We start from the raw sequence: 25,906 nt of genomic DNA on the forward strand, positions 1-25,906 counted from the left end.
CTTTACTCATGGCATTATACAGCGCCGGCCATGCGCAATCGTGTGCACGAGAGTGGGAACAGGGATTTGTGTGTGTAAACACACAAATCCCTGTTCTGTCAGGAGAGAAGAGACATATCATTTGTTCCTACTAAGTAGGAACAACGATATGCCTCCTTCTCCAGTCAGTCCTATCCCCTCACAGTTAGCAAACACCTAGGGAAAGAAATTAGTATTTTAAAACATTTTTGGGGACATTATAACAAAAAGTTAAAAATATTGTTTTTTTTTTTTTTTTTTTGGCGCTTTCTTTGTTTATAGCGGAAAAAATAAAAACCGCAGATGTGATTAAATACCACCAAATGAAAGCTCTATTTGTGGGAAAAAAAGGGCGTCAATTTTGTTTGGGTACAGCGTCGCACAACTGCACAATTGTCAGTTAAAGCGACGCAGCGCCGTATTGCAAAAAACGGCCTGGTCATTAACCACGCAATGATCGCGCCATAGCCGAATGGCGGCTACAGCATGGCTCAATAACTCTGGGAGGATGTACTATGACATCCTCCCAGAATCGCTCTCCCGCACGCACACGTGAGTATCCGTGAACGGATCACGGTAAATGGCCGCTGACAGAGGCCGTTTACCACGTGATCGCTCTATCAAACGAAGGAGCGATCACTTGTAAACAAACCGGTGTCATGTCCAATTACTCTCTCCCCTCTGCACCGATCAGTACAGTGTGAGTGGAGAGGGAAGAGATCGGGTGCAGCAGCGCTGTGGGCTGGATCTGTAGTGTCCACAGTGCTGCTCTGTGACAATTCCAGCCTCATCCATCCATCCATACTCAGCAATACTCATCCATCTATCCCTAATCAGCAATACTCATCCATGCTCAGCCATCCATCCCTAATCAGCAATACTCATCCATCCATGCATCCATACTCAGCAATACTCATCCATCCATCCTCAGCCATCCATCCATACTCAGCAATACTCATCCATCCATGCTCATCCATCCTATCCACCCCCATCCATACCACATCAGTTCTCATCCATGCCACTACAGTGCCTCACAAAAGTGTAATAGGTAGTCAAATTAGATTTGAAATGTATGCCCCTAGAACAGCTAACGGTACTCCCTGCATGTTGGGCCTCACTATGTGGCCAGGCTGTGGAAAAGTTTCACACATGTGGTATCACCATACTCAGGAGGAGCAGGACAATCTATTTTTTGGTATGTACATGCTATGTGTTAGAAATATTGTATAAATGGACAACTTTGTGCAAAAAAATGTGTTTTCATTTTCTTTCTACATTTTCCAAAAACTTGTAGAAAAAAATTACATGTTCAAAAGACTCATTATGCCTCATAGATTATACATTGGGGTGTTTCCTTTCCAAAATGAGGTAATTTTTGGGGTGTTTCCATTGTCCTGGTGCTCCAGGGCCTTCAAAAGTGCAAGAGGTAGTCAAGAAATGATATGTGCAATTTATGCTCCAAGAACGCCTGATGGTGCTCCCTGCATGTTGGGCCTCTCAATGTGGCCACGCTGTGTAAAAGTCTCGCACATGTGGTATCGCCATACTCAGGAGGAGTATCAGAATGTGTTTTGGGGTGTAATTTGTGCTATGCATATGCTGTGTGTGAGAAAAAAACGGTTAATATAACAATTTTGTGAAAAAAAAATCTTGATTTTGCAAAGATTTGTGGGAAAAAATTACAACTTCAAAAAACTCACCATGCCTCTTACTAAATACCTTGGATTGTCTACTTTCCAAAAGGGGGTCATTTGTACTTTCCTGGCTTGTTAGGGTCTCAAGAAATGAGATCCATCAGTACATCAGGTGTGATCAATTTTCAGAGATTGGCATCATAGCTTGTGGACTCTATAACTTTCACAAAGACCAAATAATATACACAGATTTGGGTTATTTTTAACAAAGATATGTAGCAGTATAAATTTTGGCCAAAATTATGAAGAAAAATTACTACCGTATTTATCACATGCACTTTTTTCCCCTTAAAATCAGGGGAAAATCGCAGGTGCGTGTTATACGCCGATCCCCGGCGATCCCCCGCTGACTGAGCGGAGCGATCACCGACCGCGATTTGAAAATGGTGCTGCTGGCGCCGAAATACACAGAGCCGGTCCTCGGCTCTTCTTGGCTTCACTCGAGCGCCGCCCGAACCTAGCCGAGTGTACTCGGCTAGGTTCGACTAGCTCCGCTCACAGTCACGCCCATCCCGGGCGGGTCTACGAGTGGAGCCGAAAGTGGCCGAAAGTGAACGAGAGCCGCCGAGAAGAGCCGAGGACCGGCTCTGTGTATTTCGGCGCCATTTTCAAACTGCAGTGACACTGACATGTCACTGCAGTTTAACTGCAGCCTGGGCAAGGCTGCAAAAGGACACAGAAAAGCTTCAGATCGGCACTGGCAAAGCTGCAAGGCTGCAAATGGACACTGATAAGGCTGCAAATGACACCAAGGCTGCTGACTGCAAGGCTGCAAATGACCGCAAGGCTGCAATTGACACCAAGGCTGCAAATGACACTGGACAAGCATGCAGATGGACGCTGTGCAAGGCTGCATTGATGGAGATTTAAATGTAAGTTTTTTTCCTTACAACATTTTTTTCCTTATAATTCCCTCCTAAATTTGGGGTGCGTGTTATACGCTGGCGCGTGTTATACACCGATAAATACGGTAATTTGCAACATTTTATAACAGAAACGAAGAAAAATGCATTTTTTTACAGAATTTTCGGTCTTTTTTCTTTTATAGCCCAAAAAAACCCAACTCAGCAGTGATTTCAATACCACCAAAAGAAAGCTCTATTTGTGTGAAAAAAAGGACAAAAAATTCATATGGGTACAGTGTTGCATGACTGACTGCCATTCAAAATGTGAGAGTACCGAAAGCTGAAAATTGGTCTGGTTAGGAAGAGGGTTTAAGTGCCCAGTGGGTAAGTGGTAAAGCAGCCAAATCTTCCGGTCTGTAAGTGGTTAAAAGAAAAAAAAAGTCTTCCTTGGTGCTGAACATGGAGTTCTTGTTACTCAGGAGGCCTATAGTGTTTAGCTCTAGCTCATAGCTTGTGTCATTAGGTTTATGTACATTTTGTTGACAATCCTGCCTCTCTTTATCTTGTCATTCAAAGTATTATTTTTACGTTTCCCTTTGCAGTGTCCGTAAACCTTGAAAAAACCTAATAAATCTCTTGTGGAAAAAAAAAAGTGTAAAAGCAGAGGTTACCTATGATGACAATGTCTAGTGAAAATGCAGCTAAAATTAACATAGTCAGCTTGAATTGCCCACATGTGATCTCTCTGTGTTCTCTTTAGAGGGTCTGTGCTTCTCAAAGTGCTTCCCCTACTACATTTATAATATAAGACATGTGGGTGACACAAAAGATTGTGAGATTTGTGCAAAAAAGCCATGTAATGCTTTGTGAAGATCATATGGATATTCTGTCAGTTCCAAAAATTTGAGTTTAAAAATCCATTCCATAACTCACAGAGATTGGGAAATGGCACCTATAAACACAGAACATCTAAAAACGAAATATCCGACTGTTATAAAGGGAGCTTGTTGCTTTTTAAAAGTTAACTAGCCATAAATATAAAAGTGGACAGCTAAATGAAAATAACTTTTCAAAACATTAGCCTGTTTTAAAAGCATTGTTTCTATGTAGAATTTATTTACAAAACATTATATTGATTACCTATGGTCTCTGTTAGACCCATTGTGATATTTGCCTACAATAAAAGGATGACAAACTCATCCTCCTTTGTTCACAAAATATAAATTCACACCTGAGACCTTGTAACACTAACGAGTCACATGACACCGGAGAGGGAAAATGGCTAATTGGGCCCAATTTGGACATTTTCACTTAGGGGTGTACTCACTTTTGTTGCCAGCAGTTTAGACATTATTGGCTGTGTGTTGAGTTATTTTGAGGGGACAGCAAATGTACACTGTTATACAAGCTGTACACTCACTACTTTACATTGTAGCAAAGTGTCATTTTTTCAGTGTTGTCACATTAAAAAATAGAATAAAATATTTACAAAAATGTGAGATACTGTGTGTGTGTGTGTATGTATATATATACATACACACACACACACAGTATAATGGCATATATATATATTTTTTAAACTACTAATGGCGGTGATCAGCGACCCTCCCCGGTGTCATGTGACTCGTTCGTGTTACAAGTTCTCAGGTGTGAATGGGGAGCAGGTGTGTTAAATTTGGTGTTATTGCTCTCACTCTCTCATACTGGTCACTGGAAGTTCAACATGGCACCTCATGGCAAAGAACTCTCTGAGGATCTGAAAAAAAGAATTGTTGCTCTACATAAAGATGGCCTAGGCTATAAGAAGATTGCCAAGACCCTGAAACTGAGCTGCAGCCTGGTGGCCAAGACCATACAGTGGTTTAACAGGACAGGTTCCACTCAGAACAGGCCTCGCCATGAGCACTGCATGAGTGCTGCCTGCACTGGGAAGCTACAGTTCTTTGAGGGAACCATGAATGCCAACATGTACTGTGACATACTAAAGCAGAGCATGATCCCCTCCCTTCGGAGACTGGGCCGCAGGACAGTATTCCAACATGGTAATGACCCTAAACACCTCCAAGAGGACCACTGCCTTGCTGAAGAAGCTGAGGGTAAAGTTGATGGACTGGCCAAGCATGTCTCCAGACCTAAAGCCTATTGAGTATCTGTGGGGCATCCTCAAAGGGAAGGTGTAGGAGCGCAAGGTCTCTAACCAGCTCTGTGATGTCGTCATGGAGGAGTGGAAGAGGACTTCAGTGGCAACCTGTGAAGCTCTGATAAACTCCATGCCCAAGGGGGTTAAGGCAGTGCTGGAAAATAATGGTGGTCACACAAAATATTGACACTTAGGGATGTACTCACTTTTGTTGCCAGCGGTTTAGACAATAATAGCTGTGTGTTGAGTTATTTTGAGGGGACAGCAAATTTTCACTGTTATACAAGCTGTACACTCACTACTTTACATTGTACAAAGTGTCATTTCTTCAGTGTTGTCACATGAAAAGATATAATAAAATATTTACAAAAATGTGATGGGTGTACTCACTTTTGTGATTTTATATATATATATATATATATATATATATATATATATATATATATATATATATATATATATATATTAATTATCACACACACGCACACATACTTTATATAATGTATGCAGGTTGTGCTTCTTGGTTAGTAGTTCAGCTTCATCACTGCAAACCTGTCACATGGTTCAGCTGGGAATTACTCTTATCTCAGCAGTTGTTCAGCAGCTATGCTTACTTAACTGCCACTAGAGGGAGAACAACTACATGTGTTTAAAAATACAACCATGAAGAAATGATATGGCAAGCATATAAGTTGTAAAAATAACATAAAAAATGATCACTAAAAGGTCACTGTTCCCAAAACACAATTTATTTTGTGAAATGGTTTCTTCCAGTTTTGGGCCATCTGTAATCTACATTACAGGGAGTCCTAAAAAATGATTTCCCATTACATACCCTCACCATGCACTTTATTGGTAATGTCTAGTACACATGGGCCGGTTCAATAAATACAAACATTCAGCCCGTATGTATGGCAGCTGGTCCGACAGAAGCCGCCCGTTTGGCCGGCACTCTCAGTCAATGGCTAAGTACGCTGCTAGAACACAACAGCTCAGGGGGGAGATCGCTATACTAATGTCGGATTGTTAGTACTGCGGTCAGTTTTTTTTCCTTCAACCCAGCCCAAACTATTAGTGTCTACCAGGCTTAACATCTGATTTTTCACACATTTATCCAGCCAGCCAAATACAGGTCAGGAGCCTAAGCTAATAATCAAATCAAACCTAGGTAAGAAACATGATTTTGTGTGACATGATAGCTGGTGCCAGATAGACTAGTTTGAGTATTTCTGTAACTGCTGATTTCCTGGGATTTTCACACACAACAATATACTGTATGTTGATTAGTCAGAATGGCATAAAAAAAAAAAAAAACAGTGTGTGGCAGTTCTGTGAATGAAAATGCCTGGTTGATGAAAGAGGAGAAAGGCAATACTGGTTTGAGTGTGTAGAAAGGCTACCGTAAGTCGAATAACCTTCTTCACAACTGTGGTGAACAAAAAAGACCTTAGAATGCACAGTATGTCAAACCTCAAGACAGTTGGGCTACCAAAACTGAACAGAATATTTATCAAGTAGTAGTTAGTCATATTCATCTGGACTTGCTGTCCCGTTAAATCCGACAAACTGCTAGTAGATATACCTGGATAAACCACCTAGATAAATGAGAATCTTCATAGACAACAGCAGACAATTTCATAATCCACTCCTCATCTCAGCCAACAGAAATCTAAGGTTGAAGTGGACATAGGCACCACAAAATTGGACAGTTGAAGACTGGAAAAACAAAACCAAAAACCAAAACAAAACCATGGTCAGATGAATCCTGATTTCTGCTAAGGCACACAGATGGCAGGGTCACAATTTGGTGTTAGAATAAATGCATGAACCCAACCTGCTTTGTGCCAACAATCCAAGCTGGTGGTGTAATGGTGCCGAGAAGGTTTTCATGACATACTTTGTGTCCATTAGTACCAATATTTCAATATTTTAATGCCATAGAGTATTATTGTTGACCATGTGCATTCTTTTTTGGCAACAATTTAGCTTGACGAAGCATTCCTAAAAAATTGCTTGGCAAGTGTGTATTTCTCATAGTATATTTTTTACCAGCAATTCAACAGAGTTCAAATAACATTTTTGACATATATACACCAACATAAAAAAGGGTTGTTGCTCATGAAAACTAATTATAATCCCTATTTTTGTTATTAACCCTTTCATGACAAAGCCCATTTCTGACATTTGTTGCTTGCAAGTTAAAATCTGTATTTTTTGCTAGAAAATTACTTAGAACCCCCAAACATTATATATATATATATATTATACATACAGTGGGGACGGAAAGTATTCAGACCCCCTTACATTTTTTACTCTTTGTTAAATTGCAGCCATTTGCTAAAATCATTTAAGTTCATTTGTTTTTTCCTCATTAATGTACACACAGCGCCCCATATTGACAGAAAAACACAGAATTGTTGACATTTTTGCAGATTTATTAAAAAAGAAAAACTGAAATATCACATGGTCCTAAGTATTCAGACCCTTTGCTCAGTATTTAGTAGAAGCATCCTTTTGATCTAATACAGCCATGAGTCTTTTTGGGAAAGATGCAACAAGTTTTTCACACCTGGATTTGGGGATCCTCAGCCATTCCTCCTTGCAGATCCTCTCCAGTTCTGTCAGGTTGGATGGTAAACGTTGGTGGACAGCAATTTTTAGGTCTCTCCAGAGATGCTCAATTGGGTTTAAGTCAGGGCTCTGGCTGGGCCATTCAAGAACAGTCACAGAGTTCTTGTGAAGCCACTCCTTCGTTATTTTAGCTGTGTGCTTAGGGTAATTGTCTTGTTGGAAGGGTAAACTTTCGGCCCAGTCTGAGGTCCTGAGCACTCTGGAGAAGGTTTTCATCCAGGATATCCCTGTACTTGGCCACATTCATCTTTCCCTCCATTGCAACCAGTCGTCCTGTCCCTGCAGCTGAAAAACACCCCCACAGCATGATGCTGCCACCACCATGCTTCACTGTTGGGACTGTATTGGACAGGTGATGAGCAGTGCCTGGTTTTCGTCACACATACCGCTTAGAATCAAGGCCAAAAAGTTCTATCTTGGACTCATCAGACCAGAGAATCCTTTTTCTCACCATCTTGGAGTCCTTCAGGTGTTTTTTTTTTAGCAAACTCCATGCGGGCTTTCATGTGTCTTGCACTGAGGAGAGGCTTCCATCGGACCACTCTGCCATAAAGCCCCACCTGGTGGAGGGCTGCAGTGATGGTTGACTTTCTACAACTTTCTCCCATCTCCCGACTGCATCTCTGAAGCTCAGCACAGTGATCTTTGGGTTCTTCTTTACCTCTCTCACCAAGGCTCTTCTCCCCCGATAGCTCAGTTTGGCCAGACGGTCAGATCTAGGAAGGGTTCTGGTCGTCCCAAACGTCTTCCATTTAAGGATTATGGAGGCCACTGTGCTCTTAGGAACCTTAAGTGTAGCAGAAATTTGTAACCTTGGCCAGATCTGTGCCTTGCCACAATTCTGTCTCTGAGCTCTTCAGGCAGTTCCTTTGACCTCATGATTCTCATTTGCTCTGACATGCACTGTGAGCTGTAAGGTCTTATATAGACAGGTGTGTGGCTTTCCTAATCAAGTCCAATCAGTATAATCAAACACAGCTGGACTCAAATGAAGGTGTAGAACCATCTCAAGGATGATGAAATGGACAGCACCTGAGTTAAATATATGCGTGTCACAGCAAAGGGTCTGAATACTTAGGACCATGTGATATTTCAGTTTTTCTTTTTAATAAACTGCAAAAACGTCAACAATTCTGTGTTTTTCTGTCAATATAGGGTGCTGTGTGTACATTAATGAGGAAAAAAAATGAACTTAAATTAGTTTAGCAAATGGCTGCAATATAACAAAGAGTGAAAAATGTAAGGGGGTCTGAATACTTTCTGTCCCCACTGTGTATGTATATATATATATATATATATATATATATATATATATATATGTGCAGCGTTTTTTCAAATGCAATTTTTTAGGAAAAAAATACACTCATGAATTTAAAAAAAAACTAAACAGTAAAGTTAGCCCAATTTTTTTGTATAATGTGAAAGATGATGTAAATAGATACCCAACATGCATGCTTTGAAACTGTGCACACTTGTGGAATAGCGACAAAATACGGTACCTAAAAATCTCCATAGGCGACGCTAAAAAAAAAAATAAATAACGGTTACCAGGTTAGAGTTACAGAGGAGGTCTAGTGCTAGAGTTATTGCTCTCGCTCTGACAATCGCTGAAATACCTCACATGTGTGATTTGAACACCGTTTACATATGCGGGCGCGACTTTTGTGTGCGTTTCCTTTTCCTTTAAAAATTAAAAAAAAATTTTTTTAGTTACTTTAAAAAAAAATGTGATCACTTTTATTGCTGTCACAAGGAATGTAAACATCCTTAGGTGGTGACAGGTACTCTTTATGGGGGGATCGGGGGTCTAAACGACCCCAAATCCCTTCTTTGCACTTCAAAGTATTCAGATCGCCCAAAACAGCGATTCTGAATACTGTCTTTTTTTTTTTAAAACCGCACCATTGGCAGCCGAGTAATACGGAAGTGACGTTGTGATGTCACTTCCGTGTTTACAGAAAGAAGACTGGAACAAAGCCGTTTCCGGCTTCGTTCCAGTCATACTCTAGCCGGTGGAAGTGCCAGATCGTGTCTCGGGTCTCCCAGTGGGACAGGAGGCCCGGGAAGAGCGTTGGAAGGCGAGAGCGTCCCCTCTCGCTCCTCCGGTATAACAGCCGAGCGGCTTTTAGCCGCATTGGTTGTTATCCCTGAAGAGCCGACCTCAGGCTCTAAAAAAAAATGGTACTGGGATGATGGCAGTTGCAGCCATCATCCCGGTATAACCCCCCGAAAGCCGAGGCCGAATATGTGCGTACGCTCGGCGGGAAGGAGTTAAACTATGAACTATATTAAGCGTCTGTTAGTGCCACTGTATTGTAATTTTCTCTAGCATTTATACATCAGTCCCAGAGCATATGCTAAAAAAACAATTACAAAAGGTGAAATGCAGTTTCTAGTTTTTTGCTTACCATGGATAATAGTGATAGGGGGGCTTTGTGGTTTCTGGGGTCCATCAGAACCACACATCATTAGTGCTATTTGCATCAAAGCAGCTGCTTGGTCTTCATTCAAACAGAAGTGTTTAATCATATCCTTAGCTAAACTCATTACAAAGTTATGATCTGGAATCTCACATTTGTTAGAAATCTTTGCAGTAATGGCTGGTGGCTTGAACTTTCCTCTTGAACTCTTATTAGGTTTTTCACATTCAGAGGACCTGGAGTAACAAACATAAGTTAGAGTACTGAAATTTGTGACCGAGTCTCATCTCAACAAAGTATGCGCAGTATTGTAAGGTCTATGTCATAAGGACAGATGAAAATTTGTTTGGAGCTTTTTTTTTTTTTTAAACACAGATGGGTATCCTAAAGTCAGGTGTCGCCTTTTAATTGGTCTGAAAGCAGCAGCATGCAATTAGTGTCAATATACAAAACACCAGAAATAAATAAAAAAGCAGCGCTGATTTTTTTTTTTCTTTTATACAGATGGGTATCCATCTGCATCTTGTGTGTTTTGTGGAAAGTGTAAGAAATTACTTTTTTACATTGTTGGCAGCTCCACAGCAAGAAAAAATCTGGTACACTACAAACCACTTATGCCATGTATACATGAGCGGAATGTCTGACAGAAAAAGTCGTATATGCCGATCGTGTGTATTCCCCATCAGACTTTTTACGTCGAAAATTCTGACGGAACTAGAAAGAGAACATGTTCTAAATTTTTAAGACGGAACCAATTCCTATCGGGAAACCGATAGTCTGTATGCTGTTCCGACGTACCAAAAAAGAGGCATGCTCTGAAGCAAGTACGAGACGGAAGCTATTGGCTACTGGCTATTGAACTTCCCTTTTCTAGTCCCGTCGTTTCTAGGCCCAAGTCACTGGATGTTCTGGACGGTCGGAATTTGGTGTGACCCTGTGTATGCAAGACAGCATGAGCAGAATTCTATTGTAACGCAGTCGGAAAAACCTTCAGAGTTTATTCCGACGGGAAAACCGGTCGTGTGTACAGGGCATTATGTATAGCTTTATTTGAAAAGAGTTTTTAATTGATAAGTGCAGTGCCCTGTGACAACAGTTCAGAATTAACTTTGCTGATGTCAGTGCAGTAGATCAGTTACTGCATTTAAGATTATTGTTATAAATTACAGCACTTAAGAATAAGACACATTGCACCAAGTGAGTCGTGTTCAGGCATCTCATTTCTTAATGGCAGGACAATGGCCCTCCATAGAAATGTTCATGAGCGACACAGGCCCCTTTCAAATTTCCTTTCTGGAACGTGCGCCAACTATGGCACTTTCTAAATGCTATACCAGCGTTTTGGTCATCATCTGATGACCTTTGAAGAATACTGCTCCAATAAAGGCACCCTTACACAAGTTCTGTCTAAAACATACAATCTCTTAAAACACCCCGGCCGAGCAATCACATTTACCATACCTGAGAAAATGGGAAAAGGAATTGAATCGTACATTTACACTAACCCAACAACAACACATCCTCAGATTCTCCCTAAAATCATCAGTCTGTCAGAAAATCCAAGAGACCAACTATAAACTTTTGCTTAGGCGATACCTTATTCCTCATTTGCTACACAAATACTACCCCGCTACAACTGATTGTTGCTGGAGATGCCAGAGGGACACTGCTCCACATATTTTGATCATGTCCCAAGTTAAGTCACTTCTGGGCAACAGTCAGAGAAATCCGATGACCCGGCCTTCTTCCTGCTACATGTCTCCACCATTTCAGCCAAATTTTAAAAAAATCAATTGTGCGACACCTCTTGAACGCCGCCAAGTCCTGTATCCCTCTCCATTGGAAGAAACAACTACCAATGACTATTGCTAGTTGGCTTCACAAGGTGGAGGATATCAATAAAATGGAGGACCTGACACTTACTGCGCAACATCAGCAGAAAAAATACTCTAAAACTTGGGGGCTTTGGAACCAGTTTATCCTTTCTGCAGAGGGTACGGCCCTTCTTGGAACATATTATCTTAACCAAGTTCCACTATTAGAATATCTTAATTATCCTGAACCAACGCCATCTCAGATTATCCCCCCTTTTTTTCCGTCGACTTATTTACTTCTCCTCTACTCTGACCACTGAAAAATGGGAAAATTGTTCTGGACAACCCCCGGTCTTACTCCATAGTTCAATCTTTACCTCTTGTGACATATAACCAACAGTAGACATCTGTCTGTTATAATTTCTCTTGACACTCTCCCCTGATACCATCTGTAATCTATGTATTTCAGAAACTGTTTATTTGCTAGACACATAAGTTATATGTTTGACGTTTTCAATATCTACACATTATGGATGTAATGGCTTGGTTTGCTGTTTGGGTTTCAATAAAAACTATATTTGAAAAAAAAAATTAAGAAGATATATTTACTGAATAGGGTTAACGGTGTTCCGTGACTTCAAATACAAGGTGTGCCTAAAAAGTTTGGTGATTGGTCCAATATCTCAACCACAACATGGGCCCGGATGCGCGCGCATGCACATGGTTATCCATAGACACGTTGAGAAGCATCCAAAGCATTAAGTACATGTGACCATGAGGGTATACCCGCTGCGGGCAGTTCAACATAGTCAGTGTAAGACAGGGGTGCTCAACCTTTTGAAGAGCGAGGGCCACTTTAGCGAATTGGTAACCTGTCACGGGCCACAATGAGCGTAGCGGGCGGATGACAGGTCTGTGTCCACTTGCATATGTAGAGCAGACACTGACACAGCCCGCTCTACTCTATGGGCCCTTCGATCTGATCCGCCCAGACAGAAGGTGGCCCCTTCTGTTTTTTTAAGCAGATCAGATTGGAGATAGGCGGGTGTACACAGACGCGTTTATATCTGCCGCTCTACAGAGGTGAATGGAGAGTCCATTTGGGTCCGCATGAAAAACGGACAGGCGGACCCATTTGATCGGACACTGATTCACACTGATGCACTGGGATTTACCTTCACCTCAGCTGACCTCAATCTTCACTTCTTCCTCAGGATTCCTGCAGGGATCGCTGGCTGCTGCTGTCCCCCAGGCGGATATGGCTGGCGGCTACTGCTGGCTGTCATCCAGGGTGGGTACTGCTGGCTGGTATTGCCGGTGGGTACTACTGGGGGTATCCCTGGTGGCTGCTGTCCCAGATCGCGGGTTCCCGACCTGCCACCCCCAAGCATCAGTGTGACAGGAGCATGCAGCAGCAGCAGAGAGCAGAGCTGATGCTTCCTATATCGCGCTGGCAACTGTCACAGGTGGAGTACATTTGGTATCACTCCGTCTATGAAAGAAGCCGGCGCTATACAGGAAACATCAGCTCTGCTTCCTCTAGTCGGCTCTGTTCTTCACACTAATGCTCTGGGATGGCAGGTCTGGAACCTGCGATCTGGGTTTGCTGACCTGCCATCCAAGAGCAGGAGGTGGCGGGCCACATCAGAGGGCGCCGTGGGCCAGCTGTTGGGCACCCCTGATGTAAGAAGTAGGGTCACAGTGCAATGGAGCAACGAGTGAACATCAAGTTTTGCTACAAATCCAATCTCATCATCTGAACTGATCTTACAGTGTATGACCCCCGGCCTGGCTCTCATTTCTGTCTCCGGTTGCTACTCTGTCGAGCTGACCTGGTACTCCGCAAGCACACCAGCTTTACAGTTCATCCAGCCTGTTCCTGCTACATCACGGTAACCAGCTCATTTCATCTCAGTACCTGGCAAACCGTGCTTCTCTGGGCACTGCTCTCCCTGTACCATTTTCAGGGAAGAGCTGCACTTAGCCGCAAGGGGCGCCCTCTCAGCAGCTCGGCCTCACACCTGGTATGTGAAAGCATAATCCAGCCAACATGTCAGAGGCCGACGGAGGTGCTTCCCCTCTGAAGGTTTTGTGCCAACAGGTCACTGCTCTCACTCAAGCAGTAAAAAGATTCCAGGAAGGCTACTTCCAGCTGGAAGGACGTCTGCAGCATTTGACTGGGCCACTTGCCCGGGCAGATCAAGCTGTACCCTCCACCAGCTCAAGAACGCCCCACCACTACCCATACAGTGGTGGTCCCTCCACCTGAACTATGGGTACCAACCCCCGAACGATTCTCCGGGGACCTGAAAAAGTTTAGATTGTTCAAGAATGCTTGGCTGTTGTACTTGGCCCTACAACCACGGACTTTCTTTCTTGAGACTATTAAAGTAGGGTTCATTGTCTCATTACTAACAGACGAACCCCAGGCTTGGGCTCACAGCTTATTGGAACAAAAGAACCCAGTCATCAATTCTGTGGACATGTTTTTTGATTCTATGGTGCAATTATACGATGACCCACAGCGGGTAGCCACGGCTGAAACTGCTCTACATACTCTGCAACAAGGAAGGCGCCCCGTGGAGGACTATATAGTAGACTTCCGTAAATGGTCCGCTGACACAGGATGGAACGAGGCAGCCTTAAAATATCAGTATCGTCAGGGCCTGTCAGAATCCCTCAAGGATGAATTGGTTAGAGTAGAGTCTCCTGCCATCCTGGAAGCCCTTATTCAGCTTTCTGAATAATTGAAGAGGTGCTACATGTCAGAGTACGCGCTGGTCTACCCCACATCCCTAATTACAGTAAATTGAAAAGGTCAAATTTCCTCTGGGTGGGACTTTTGGAGAGGGGCAGATAGCACAAGTCCTGTCCTGATGGAGGAGAAGAGTCTGCCTGGAGGTGATCTGTGTATGGGGATATCAACGTTTGTACGTTCTGCGACAAAATCGCATACACCCCTGATGAAGAAATAGTAATTTTGAAATGCGTTGGGTTCTTTCTGTTGTGTCCACTGTCAACTCAACAGACCTTTTGCGATTTCCAGCTGTCTCATTTGAACTGTTACTGTATGATTAGTTTTGTCCAAAATCTAATTGTAATTTTTTGATATGTGTATTGTTTATATATGCTCATTATTTTATTATTATTTTATTATTATTATTTTATTTATACATATGTTTCCCAATAAAATCCTATATATTTTTTATATTCTTCTCATACCTCATTGTGCTATCTGCCCCTCTCCAAAAGTCCCACCCAGAGGAAAATTGACCTTTTCATTTTATTCAGCTTGCTGTTCTGCGATTTGATGTTCTGAGCTCACCTATGTTGCCGGTCATTCTAGGTATTCCATGGCTACAGGCGCACAATCCGCAGATCGACTGGTCTAAAGGAGAAGTTCTATTTCCCTATTCTTATTATCATCAGCACTGTCTCACTCCCAGGCATAATAAGTCTGCCAACTGCTTGGCTGTCCAACCAATGTCCAGCACCCATAAGGATATATCATCAGTCTATCGAGGATTCTCGGATGTCTTCGACAAGAAGAATGCCAATGTCCTTCCACCTCATCGGCCATATAATTGCCCAATAGAGCTCATTCCAGGTTCTGAAATACCCTTTGGCCGCATATTTCCTCTCTCTGAAAAGGAGCTTGAGACACTACGGGAGTACCTTGATGAGAACTTGGAAAAGGGATTCATCCGGTCATCTACCTCTCCTGCCGGGGCCGGCATATTTTTAGTGGAAAAAAAAAAGATAAGAACCTCAGACCATGTGTGGATTACAGGAAGCTGAACAAAATCACTATTAAAAACCGTTACCCGCTCCCTCTTATTTCAGAGCTTTTTTAGAGGTTCTGTAATGCCGAGTCTTCACGAAGCTAGATCTGCGAGGAGCCTACAACCTGATCTGCATTCGCGAAGGTGACGAATGGAAGACGGCATTCAGAACACAATTCTGGCACTTCGAATACCTTGTAATGCCATTCGGACTCTGTAATGCACCAGCCACATTCCAGCATCTGGTGAATGACATCTTTCGGGAGTTCCTGGATCATTTCGTCATTGTCTATCTTGATGACATTCTCATTTTTTCAGCTACCCAAGAGCTTCATAGGTCACATGTGGAGAAAGCGTTTTCAACTTTAAGGAAACATAAAAGCCAAAAAGTGTGACTTTGAAAAGATGTCAATTCAGTTCTTGGGGCTTATCATTTCTACAGAAGGAGTCGCCATGGATCAACAAAAAGTCAAGGCTATTCTGGAATGGCCCACTCCTGTAGATAAAAAGGGGGTACAAAGGTTTGTTGGTTTCGCAAACTTCTACAGAAGGTTCATAAAGAACTTTTCTGCCATCATCTCACCAGTCACCCGCCAGCATACCCGATTTCAGTGGTCGCCTGAAGCCCGAACAGTCTTTGACAAACTAAAATCCCTGATTACTTCTGCTCCAGTTCTGCAACACCCTGATCCTGCTTTACCCTATGTTTTGGAGGTTGATGATTCAGAAGTAGCCACAGGAGCAGTCCTGTCACAATGTCAGGGTTCTAAAGCGTTACTCCACCCTGTTGCCTTTTCTTCACGCAAAATGAGTCAGCCGGAAAGGAACTATGACGTTGGGGACCGAGAACTCCTGGCTATAAAGACAGCCCTAGAGGAGTGGAGGTATCTTTTGGAAGGAGCCGTACACCCTATCATGATTTTCACTGACCTTAAAAATCTGGAATATCTTTGAACAGCCAAATGTCTAAGACCCCGAAAGGCTTGTTGGGCATTGTTTTTCTCCAGGTTCAATTTACACATTACCTATCGGCCAGTGTCAAAGAACGGAGAAGCTGATGTTCTATCACGGATGTTTCCCGACACCCCAGAGGTAACAATACCCGACACAATTCTGCCAAGCCACAACTTCTTGTTGCTTCAACATGATTTAAGAGCATCAATTGAACAAGCCTCCGTTCAATGCAGAAAATCAGAGGCTTCCTCTCTAAGAAGTCAAGAAGGGTTCTTGTGGCATCAAGATAAGATCTTTGTCCCTCAACAAAATAGGTTACAGGTTTTGAAGACCCTCCACGAGCAACTTTCTGGGCATTTCGGGGTTTGAAAGACAACAGAACTCATTCAGCGGTCCTTTTGGTGGCACACCTTGAAATTGGATTGTAGGAGGTATGTGAAGTCCTGTGCCATCTGTCAGCGCAACAAGGGGTCCAACACCAAGGCTTGGGGTTTGTTGAGGCCATTACCAGTCCCGGAGCAGCCATGGAATAAAGTTTCAATGGACTTTATAGTGGATTTACCCCCATCAGATGGGTACACAACTACTTTTGTAGTGGTGGATCGCCTGTCTTAAATGGCTCACTTCCTGCCTAGGCACACCTTCAGCTATGGATACAGTAAATATCTTCATTAGAGAGTTACTCAGACTACACTGCCCTCCTGATAGCATTGTTTCAGATAGAGGGGTCCAGTTTATCTCAAGATTTTGGAGAAGTCTTTGCAGAAGTTTGACAATAGATGTGATGTTTGCTTGTCCTCCGCCTATCATCCACAAAGTAATGGGCAAACCGAGAGAACCAACCAAAAACTCTAGTACAGTATCTAAGGTGATTTTGTTCTTTTTCCCAAGATGATTGGCTTTCCTTACTTCCATGTGCTGAATTTGTGTACAATAACTCTGTGCATGCAGCAACCAATCAGTTACCCTTTTGGGCGAACTATGGATTTCATCCTTCATTCCTGCCAAACACCATACCCGAAGCCTCAGTACCAGCAGTTCAGGATCGCATAACATTTATCCAGACTAATTACCAGACCCTCCGAGAAACTATGCAGAAAGCTCAAGAGGACTTCAAGAGACAATTTGATAGAAGGAGAAGAAGCAGTCCTAGCTTCCAGGTCGGGGACAAGGTAGGGCTCTCTTCTGTTAACCTCAAATTGTCTTGTCCTTCCAGAAAATTGGGGCCAAAGTTTGTCGGGCCATTCGAGGTCAAGAGGGAAGTTAATCCTGTGGCATTTGAACTGGCACTGCCAACATCGTATCGGATTCATCCGGTGTTTCATGTCTCGCTGCTTAAACCAGTCACGCCAAGCCCTTTTCCTGGGAGAGATGAAGTGCCACCTCCTCCAGTCTCTGTGGATGATGAACCAGAATTTGAGGTAGAAGCTATCCTGGACTGTCGGAAGAGAGGTAGGCAAAACCAATTTCTTATTAAATGGAAAGGGTATTCAGCAGAGAATTCTTGGGAACCAGCGGGTAACATACATTCCTCTAGACTACTACAGGAGTTCCGGGATAGACATCCTGAAAAATGGGCTCGTTTAGGCATCCGGAGACTGCACCTTGGGGGGCATTGTCCGGGAAATGGCCGAAGAAAGACTGGCAATTCTGCCCAAGACATTCATGGCCGCCATGATGCACAGTGTAACTAATGTGGGCGGTACATCCTCTATGTATCCTGAACAGATCACATGACTTACTTCCTGGTCTATTTAAGCCTGCTGCTGGAGCTGCTCATTGCTGGCTTATCTTCAGCTTCGCTGGCTTATCTTCAGCTTCTCCTTGATCCTGATTGAACTTTTGTTATTGACCCGGCTTGCTCTGACCTGTGATCCTGATCTCCTGATCTGCCCTTGGCTTGTACTTCTGACTTCTCTCTGGCTTGCTCTACCGTGTCTGACCTTCGCTTGGCTTATCAACTCTGCTACAGATAAATCTTCCTGTATATGACCCCCGCTATCCAATCTCATCATCTGAACTGATCTTACCGTGTATGACCCTCGGCCTGGCTCTTGTTTCTGTCTCCAGTTGCTACTCTGTCAAGCTTACCTGGTACTCCACAAGCACACCAGCTTTACAGTTCATCCAGCCTGTTCCTGCTACATCACGGTGACCAGCTCATCTCATCTCAGTACCTGGCAAACCGTGCTTCTCTGCTCTCCCTGTACCACTTTCAGGGAAGCGCTGCACTTTGCCGCAAGGGGAGCCCTCTCAGCATCTCAGCCTCAGACCTGGTACGTGACACTTTGTCTCATTTTTTTACATCACAGAAACCTGACATTTTACCAGGGGTGTGTAAACTTTTTATATCTACTGTATATCTAAATTGTCATGGCCGGGATACATAAAAATTTTCATCATTCATGAAACACTCAGCCAAGGAGTCGTCATACCAAGGGAGGACCCCCCCCACCAGAAAAGGTTGATTGATTATCCTCTCCAGTGGAGGGTTGAGGTCAATATACAAACCTTATGTTGAAACAGAGTAACCTGAACAATTGTGCCACTTTACACGAAACCAACGGACAATGGTCAACTGGTATTTTGAGTTCCAGATATCAAAACCTTTGATCAAGGAAAAGCCAGGGTAAATAACCCCATTGTTTCAAAGGGTGAGATCGTCTCTTCAGTAAGCACCCAGTGTTGACTCAGCTTTTCCCCAGACAATGGCAGAAGAAGCCCAGTTAATTATACACCGGAAGGACACCAATCACAAGTTGAAACAAAACCAAGAGTATATGTGTGTACATATATATACACACATATATTTATGTATAGTGCATCAGATTTATGGATGTATAATATATATAATGTGAAATTACAATATTGCAACGTATTTTGTAAGAATCAGTGTGTACTGTAGTCATCCATGTATTGGACAAGGATTTGGCACCAGTCTTTTATGGTTAAGAGGTAGTGCTGTTTGATTCCATAAATCTCTGTCAATCTCAATATATTTGGTTAGGTAGAAATTTCTTATAGCCAGCAAGGCACACGAGATGGGGACAGCATATGACAGGGCATAAGGCAAGCAATCGCCATATTATATTATCATGAAGCATATTAAAATACATTTCATAATAACACTAGACATCATATTCTTATACACCTTTACCATGATCACAGATGGGGGGGGGTGAGAATTAGGGCAGTTACCTCCCATATTTGGAACCAACCAATCACAAGATGGTAAACATGAAGACAGGGAGGTAACAATCCAACAATTTGCACCATACAAAAGGAGACACACACGATTCAGGAGAGGGAGGACCACAGATCCACACGCTGACATACACTCTCTGGACAAACACAAGTTTGGTAATAAGTGACCACTCCCCATCTCGTTGGACGTTGCTGTTAGGACGAATCGAATATACATCCTTTCCTTTAAACAGTGGTGAGATACTGACCATATAAATATTGATAACATTTTTCTTCCCAAAATTATAGGAAGCGTATTTTACTGTTTATATTTTAATCTTATTAAGTACTGTGTGAAGGGTAGTTTAGTATTTAATAATTGTCCCACGTTATTGGTCTTGTCGTGTGTTGAAGCCATGTGTGTGAAATTAAGATCAACCTGTATTGCAACTAATTTGACTATTGTGGTCCCAGGGAAAGTTTTTATCGCCCAATCCAATCTAGTAGCCCTGTTAAATTAAGACTTCTTTCAAATTGATAATATCTATTTGTTGGCTCTGCAAGACATACCGTATTTATGGGCGTATAACACGCACCCCAAGTTTAGGAGGGAATTTTAAGGGAAAAAACTTACATTAAATGCCCATCAATGCAGCCTTATCAGTGTTCATCTGCAGCCTTACACAGTGTCCATCTGCCTGCTTGTCCAGTGTCCATCTGCCTGCTTGTCCAGTGTCATTTGCAGCCTTGGTGTCATTTGCAGCCTTGCAGTCATTTGCAGCCTTGGTGTCATTTGCAGCCTTGGTGTCATTTGCAGCCTTGTCAGTGCCCATCTGCAGCCTTGTCAGTGCCCATCAGCAGCTTTGTCAGTGTCCATTTGCAGCCTTGACCAGGTTGCAGTTAAACTGCAGTGGCATGTCAGTGTCACTGCAGTTTGAAAATGGCGCCGCCGAGTACACAGAGCCGGTCCTGTGTATCTCGGCGGCTCTCGGACGCTTTCGGCTCCTCTCGTAGTCCTGCCCGGGATGGGCGTTACTGTGAGCGGAGCCGAGCGCCGCCCATATACATAGATAGCCGAGTGTACTCGGCTAGGTTCGGCTAGCTCCGCTCACAGTCACGCCCAGTCCCTGTGTCCATCATAGGGCGGGACTGGGCGTGACTGTGAGCGGAGCTAGCCGAACCTAGCCAAGTACACTCGGCTATCTATGTACTGTATACATAGATACATAGTCGCTCACTCCGCTCACAGTCAGCAAGGGATCGGCGAATAACACGCACCCGCGATTTTCCCCTGATTTTAAGGGGAAAAAAGTGCGTGTTATACGCCGATAATTTGGACTTTCTTCCGGCCGGAAAAATTCTGAAAATTGCCTTCAAAGTGGCAAGAGATATTGTGTGTTTAAATTTAAGGCACGGTTGACCACAACTTTTTAACATAGTCGATTGGGGCTACCCTAGGGTTATTTGTCAAATATTAAGGAAAATAGTTTTATTGTTGTGTTGATGTCTTTGGTAATGTGTATGAAATATTAATAACCAGAACGTCCGGTTTTGTATGAAGTTGTATAATTATACTTGTATATTAATAAAATTCATTTACTTATTAGTTTAATTGGGAGATATTTATACACTGGTAAGAATTTCCCATAGATTAACAAACTTGTATATTACTGATTGTCTGAACAGAGTTCACATTTGTTTTTATTAACTGCCATAAGTGGCTGGAGGCACTGCAATTTATTATATGTAGATTCAGACATTACCCTTTAATTTATCACGTACCTTTCGTCAAAACACTTAATTTATCTATTTAAAATTCCCTATACTTATTATTATTAAATTTACAAACCACACTCACAAGAAAATGGTCAGACCAATGCTACCTATAGAAAAAAAATATGCATGCAATGGTGCCTGCCGGTTAATATCAAAGATATGCTTCTAGGGTACAAGAAATGAGCATGAATTTGAAATTCAATTGTTTTAACTAGAATGCACCTCTCACCGTTGATGCGGTTTTTGAGTCGAATGATCTATGAAAAACACACCATAAGCAGAGTAAAATCGCGGCAAAATTGTGTGTTTTTGCGAAATACCGAAAACACAATTTTCGGCCGATATAATTTAGGTGCATTTCTAGTGTTAACATGGAAAAAAAAAGTCATGCAGAAAATTCTTGCTATTCAGACCACGCTTTCTGGTGTTGGCCATTTACACAATAGCCCATTTCTTTGGATGGTCATCGAAGGTAAGAAGCCTTCACTTGTTAAGCAAACATAGAGGACTGGTAGTCATATAGTACTTTTTGTCCCTGAACTTGGTGTTAGTAGGCAGAAGAAACAGGTGTTATCTGCTTGGTGTTAGTAGGCGGCTGAAAAACCTTTCTAGCTTGCAAAACCCACAAAAAAAAAGAAAAAAACAAAACAAAAACAGAATAAAATGCATTACAATAATACAGCTATACACTAGAAGCTCACAATTCATGTTTCGGACGTGCCATTTTAGGACTCTGCTTTTACCATGTGCACCTATCATTTACTTACATTGTAAGGAGATGAGGCATTAGAGGTAAAGTGGATGAGTTGAAGTGCTCTTGAATATTTCTCATACAAGTCAGTTCTGTGCTTGCATTACAGACCAGCAATGCATGAACAATCACTGAAAATATATACAATAAAAACAACGTTTTAATGAGTTTATGTAGTGCGTGTACATTAAAGTTGTAAATCTAGGCACGTATAAAAAAGACAAAAATTAATATATTTATACATACTGTAAATCAATGTATTTTTTAATGCAAGCAGTGTAAGTACCTGAATGCCTTTGCAGTCTCCTGTAAACCATAGCTGAATGGGAATGAAAGCAGCACTAGGAGCTAGTGAGTTTTTGTTCTGACAAGCATCTTGCTGATAAGTGGAGAGAACAGAGTGACAGAGGTATGAGCTCATCACTGTGCCGATTCTGTCTTGGTGTCTAGTCATAAGATGTGGGCAAGCTCATGGCTGCCTGGTTTTAGAGAAAGTGGGTTAAAAGATGCTGGTATCATTTAACCTAGAAAACTGGGGACAGTGCCTGGAGTTCCACTTTTAAAAGAGATAATCAGGTATAAACTCTCTATTATTTAATATGAAGACTTCTCTTTATATTACAATACTGTATGTTTATTTCCATATGAACAGTGTTATAAAAACAATTCCTTTCACAATGGGGACCAGTTAAGAATTTGGGATTAATAATAATCAGAATTTCGCAAGAGCAACAAAGTCCTAAAGATCAATATGATGTTCAAATAAAGACATGTGTCTAGAAATTACATACAGTATGTCACATTTTTGAAAATATTTTATTATATCTTTGTGACAACACTGAAGAAATGACACTTTGCTACAATGTAAAGTAGTGAGTGTACAGCTTGTATAAACAGTGAAAATTTGCTGTCCCCTCAAAATAACTCAACACACAGCCATTAATGTCTAAACCGCTGGCAACAAAAGTGAGTACATCCTTAAGTGGAAATGTCCAAATTTGGCCCAAAGTGTCAATATTTTGTGTGGCCACCATTATTTTCCAGCACTGCCTTAACCCTCTTGGGCATGGAGTTCATCAGAGCTTCACAGGTTGCCACTGAAGTCCTCTTCCACTCCTCCATGACGACATCACAGAGCTGGTGGATGTTAGAGACCTTGCGCTCCTCCACCTTCTGTTTGAGGATGCCCCACAAATACTCAATAGGCTTTAGGTCTGGAGACATGCTTAGCCAGTCCATCACCTTTACCCTCAGCTTCTTCAGCAAGGCAGTGGTCCTCTTGGAGGTGTTTAGGGTCATTACCATGTTGGAATACTGTCCTGTGGCCCAGTCTCCGAAGGTAGGGGATCATGCTCTGCTTTAGTATGTCACAGTACATGTTGGCATTCATGGTTCCCTCAAAGAACTGTAGCTTCCCATTGTAGGCAGCACTCATGCAACGCTCATGGCGAGGCCTGTTCTGAGTGGAACCTGTCCCGTTAAACCGCTGTATGGTCTTGGCCACCAGGCTGCAGCTCAGTTTCAGGGTCTTGGCAATCTTCTTATAGCCTAGGCCATCTTTATGTAGAGCAACAATTCTTTTTTTCAGATCCTCAGAGAGTTCTTTGCCATGAGGTGCCATGTTGAACTTCCAGTGACCAGTATGAGAGCAATAACACCAAACTTAACACACCTGCTCCCCATTCACACCTGAGAACTTGTAACACGAAGGAGTCACATGACACCGGGGAGGGAAAATAGCTAATTGGGCCCAATTTGGACATTTTCAAGCGCTGCGTAAACTGTTGGTGCTATATAAATTGTGAATAATAATAATATTCACTTAGGGTTGTACTCACTTTTGTTGCCAACGGTTTAGACATTAATGGCTGTGTGTTGAGTTATTTTGAGGGGACAGAAAATGTACACTGTTATATTAGCTGTACACTCAATACTTTACACTGTAGCAAAGTGTAATTTCTTCAGTGTTGTCACATGAAAAGATATAATAAAATATTTACAAAAATGTGAGGGGTGTACTTACTTTTGTGAGATACTGTATATTGTATGTCAATATACATGTGATGCAGTATGTCTTAAATTATTTATAAAAAGCCTGTACGTAAGTGTTGTGACAAAATAATATTGATAAACCAATTCCCTACTTATGTGGTAGAAGGGAAAGAGGAAATAAAAAAAAAGAAAGCAACCTAAAGAAAAAAAAGAGAAGAGAAAATAGAAAAGGTGTCTCCAAAAGGTCACGCTAGTCCAATGCCAGGTATTATATCTGAGGATCTCATGTTTTGATAAATTTAGTTTGGGTATTATTGAGAGTGCACAAAAGTTTATCATTGTTCATGATCCAGTTTAGTCTTTGTTTAACATAATCAAAGAACACCATCGACTGGTCCCAACTCTGTGCAATCGCGATGCTGACTGCTAGGATAAGGTATAACACTAACCTTTTCAGGTTTTTAAGACGCTCAGGATCCAATTTTTGAAAAATGCTACTTCTGGAACTCTAGGTGTGTTCACCCTTATTACAGAGAGGATTAGGTTAACCCCTTGTGCCCGCTCTCGCCACCCCTTTAAGGGGTTTGGCGTTCCGGAAGGCAGGGTGGAGCTGGTGACCACCGTGATTGACTGTCACGGCGGTCACATGATCAGAAAATGCCCAATCGTAAGAGGCGATCAGGAGCTTTTCGTGACCCGCTGGTTCTATCGATGCTAATGTGTGCAAATATTATTTATTATTTATTTATTTATTTCAGGTACTTGTATAGCGCCGTCAATTTACGCAGCGCTTTACATATACATTGTGCATTCACATCAGTCCCTACCCTCTAGGAGCTTACAACCTAAGGTCCCTAACTCACATTCATACATACTAGGGGCAATTTAGACAGGATCCAATTAACCTACCAGCATGTCTTTGGAGTGTGGGAGGAAACCGGAGTACCCGGAGGAAACCCACGCAGGCACAGGGAGAACATGCAAACTCCAGGCAGGTAGTGTCGTGGTTGGGATTCGAACCAGCGACCCTTCTTACTGCTAGGCGAAAGTGCTAACCACTACACCACTGTGCCGCCCAAATATGTGGCCCCCTCAGCGCCAAGGCCCAGCTCCGTGAGGCCGCATATTTGCGTAGGGTCAGCGCCTAGGGGTTAAAAATCCTAATCTAAAATCTAGTTACATTAGGGCACGGCTACCAAACACGAAACCTGGCCACATTGTCGAAAACAGTAGTATGATGCTTGTGGACACATTTTAGCAACCCTACTGAGGACCATGTACCATTTAACCACTTCAGCCCCAGAAGGATTTACCCCCTTCCTGACCAGAGCACTTTTTGCGATTCAGCACTGCGTCGCTTTAACTGACAATTGCGCGGTCGTGCGACGTTGTACCCAAACAAAATTGACGTCCTTTTTTTCCCCACAAATAGAGCTTTCTTCTGGTGGTATTTGATGGCCTCTGTGGTTTTTATTTTTGCGCTATAAACAAAAAAAGAGCGACGATTTTGAAAAAATAAAAAAACACAATATTTTGTACTTTTTGCTATAATAAATATCCCCATTTTTTTTAAAAAAAAAAGCTAATTTTTTTCTCAGTTTAGGCCGATATGTTTTCTTCTACATATTTATGGTAAAAAAAAAAAAAAACAACTCAATAAGTGTATATTGATTGGTTTGCGCAAAAGTTATAGCGTCTACAAAATAGGGGATAGATTTATAGCATTTTTATTATTATTTAATTTTTTTACTAGTAATGGCAGCGATCTGCGATTTTTTATTGTGACTGCGACATTATGGTGGACACATCGGACAATTTTGACACATTTTTGGGACCATTGGCATTAATACAGCGATCAGTGCTACAAAAATGCATTGATTACTGTAAAAATGTCATTGCGGTGAAG

General features: G+C 42.2%; 1 protein-coding gene across 1 annotated transcript in view; it reads right to left on the reverse strand.

Moving 5' to 3' along the window:
- The window catches only part of ZGRF1 (zinc finger GRF-type containing 1), a 263,034-nt gene that overhangs the window by 91,209 nt on the left and 145,919 nt on the right, over window positions 1-25,906 (reverse strand). Inside the window, exons 18-19 of the mRNA XM_073602703.1 lie at window positions 22,025-22,139; window positions 9,737-9,984 (exon numbers count right to left, since the gene is read on the reverse strand). Of these exons, the coding sequence (XP_073458804.1) occupies window positions 9,737-9,984; window positions 22,025-22,139 (363 nt within the window). The remainder of the gene's footprint in view (window positions 1-9,736; window positions 9,985-22,024; window positions 22,140-25,906) is intronic.

This window comes from Aquarana catesbeiana, linkage group LG01, assembly GCF_042186555.1.
Source record: "Aquarana catesbeiana isolate 2022-GZ linkage group LG01, ASM4218655v1, whole genome shotgun sequence".
In the NCBI taxonomy this organism is placed as follows: Eukaryota; Metazoa; Chordata; class Amphibia; order Anura; family Ranidae; genus Aquarana; species Aquarana catesbeiana.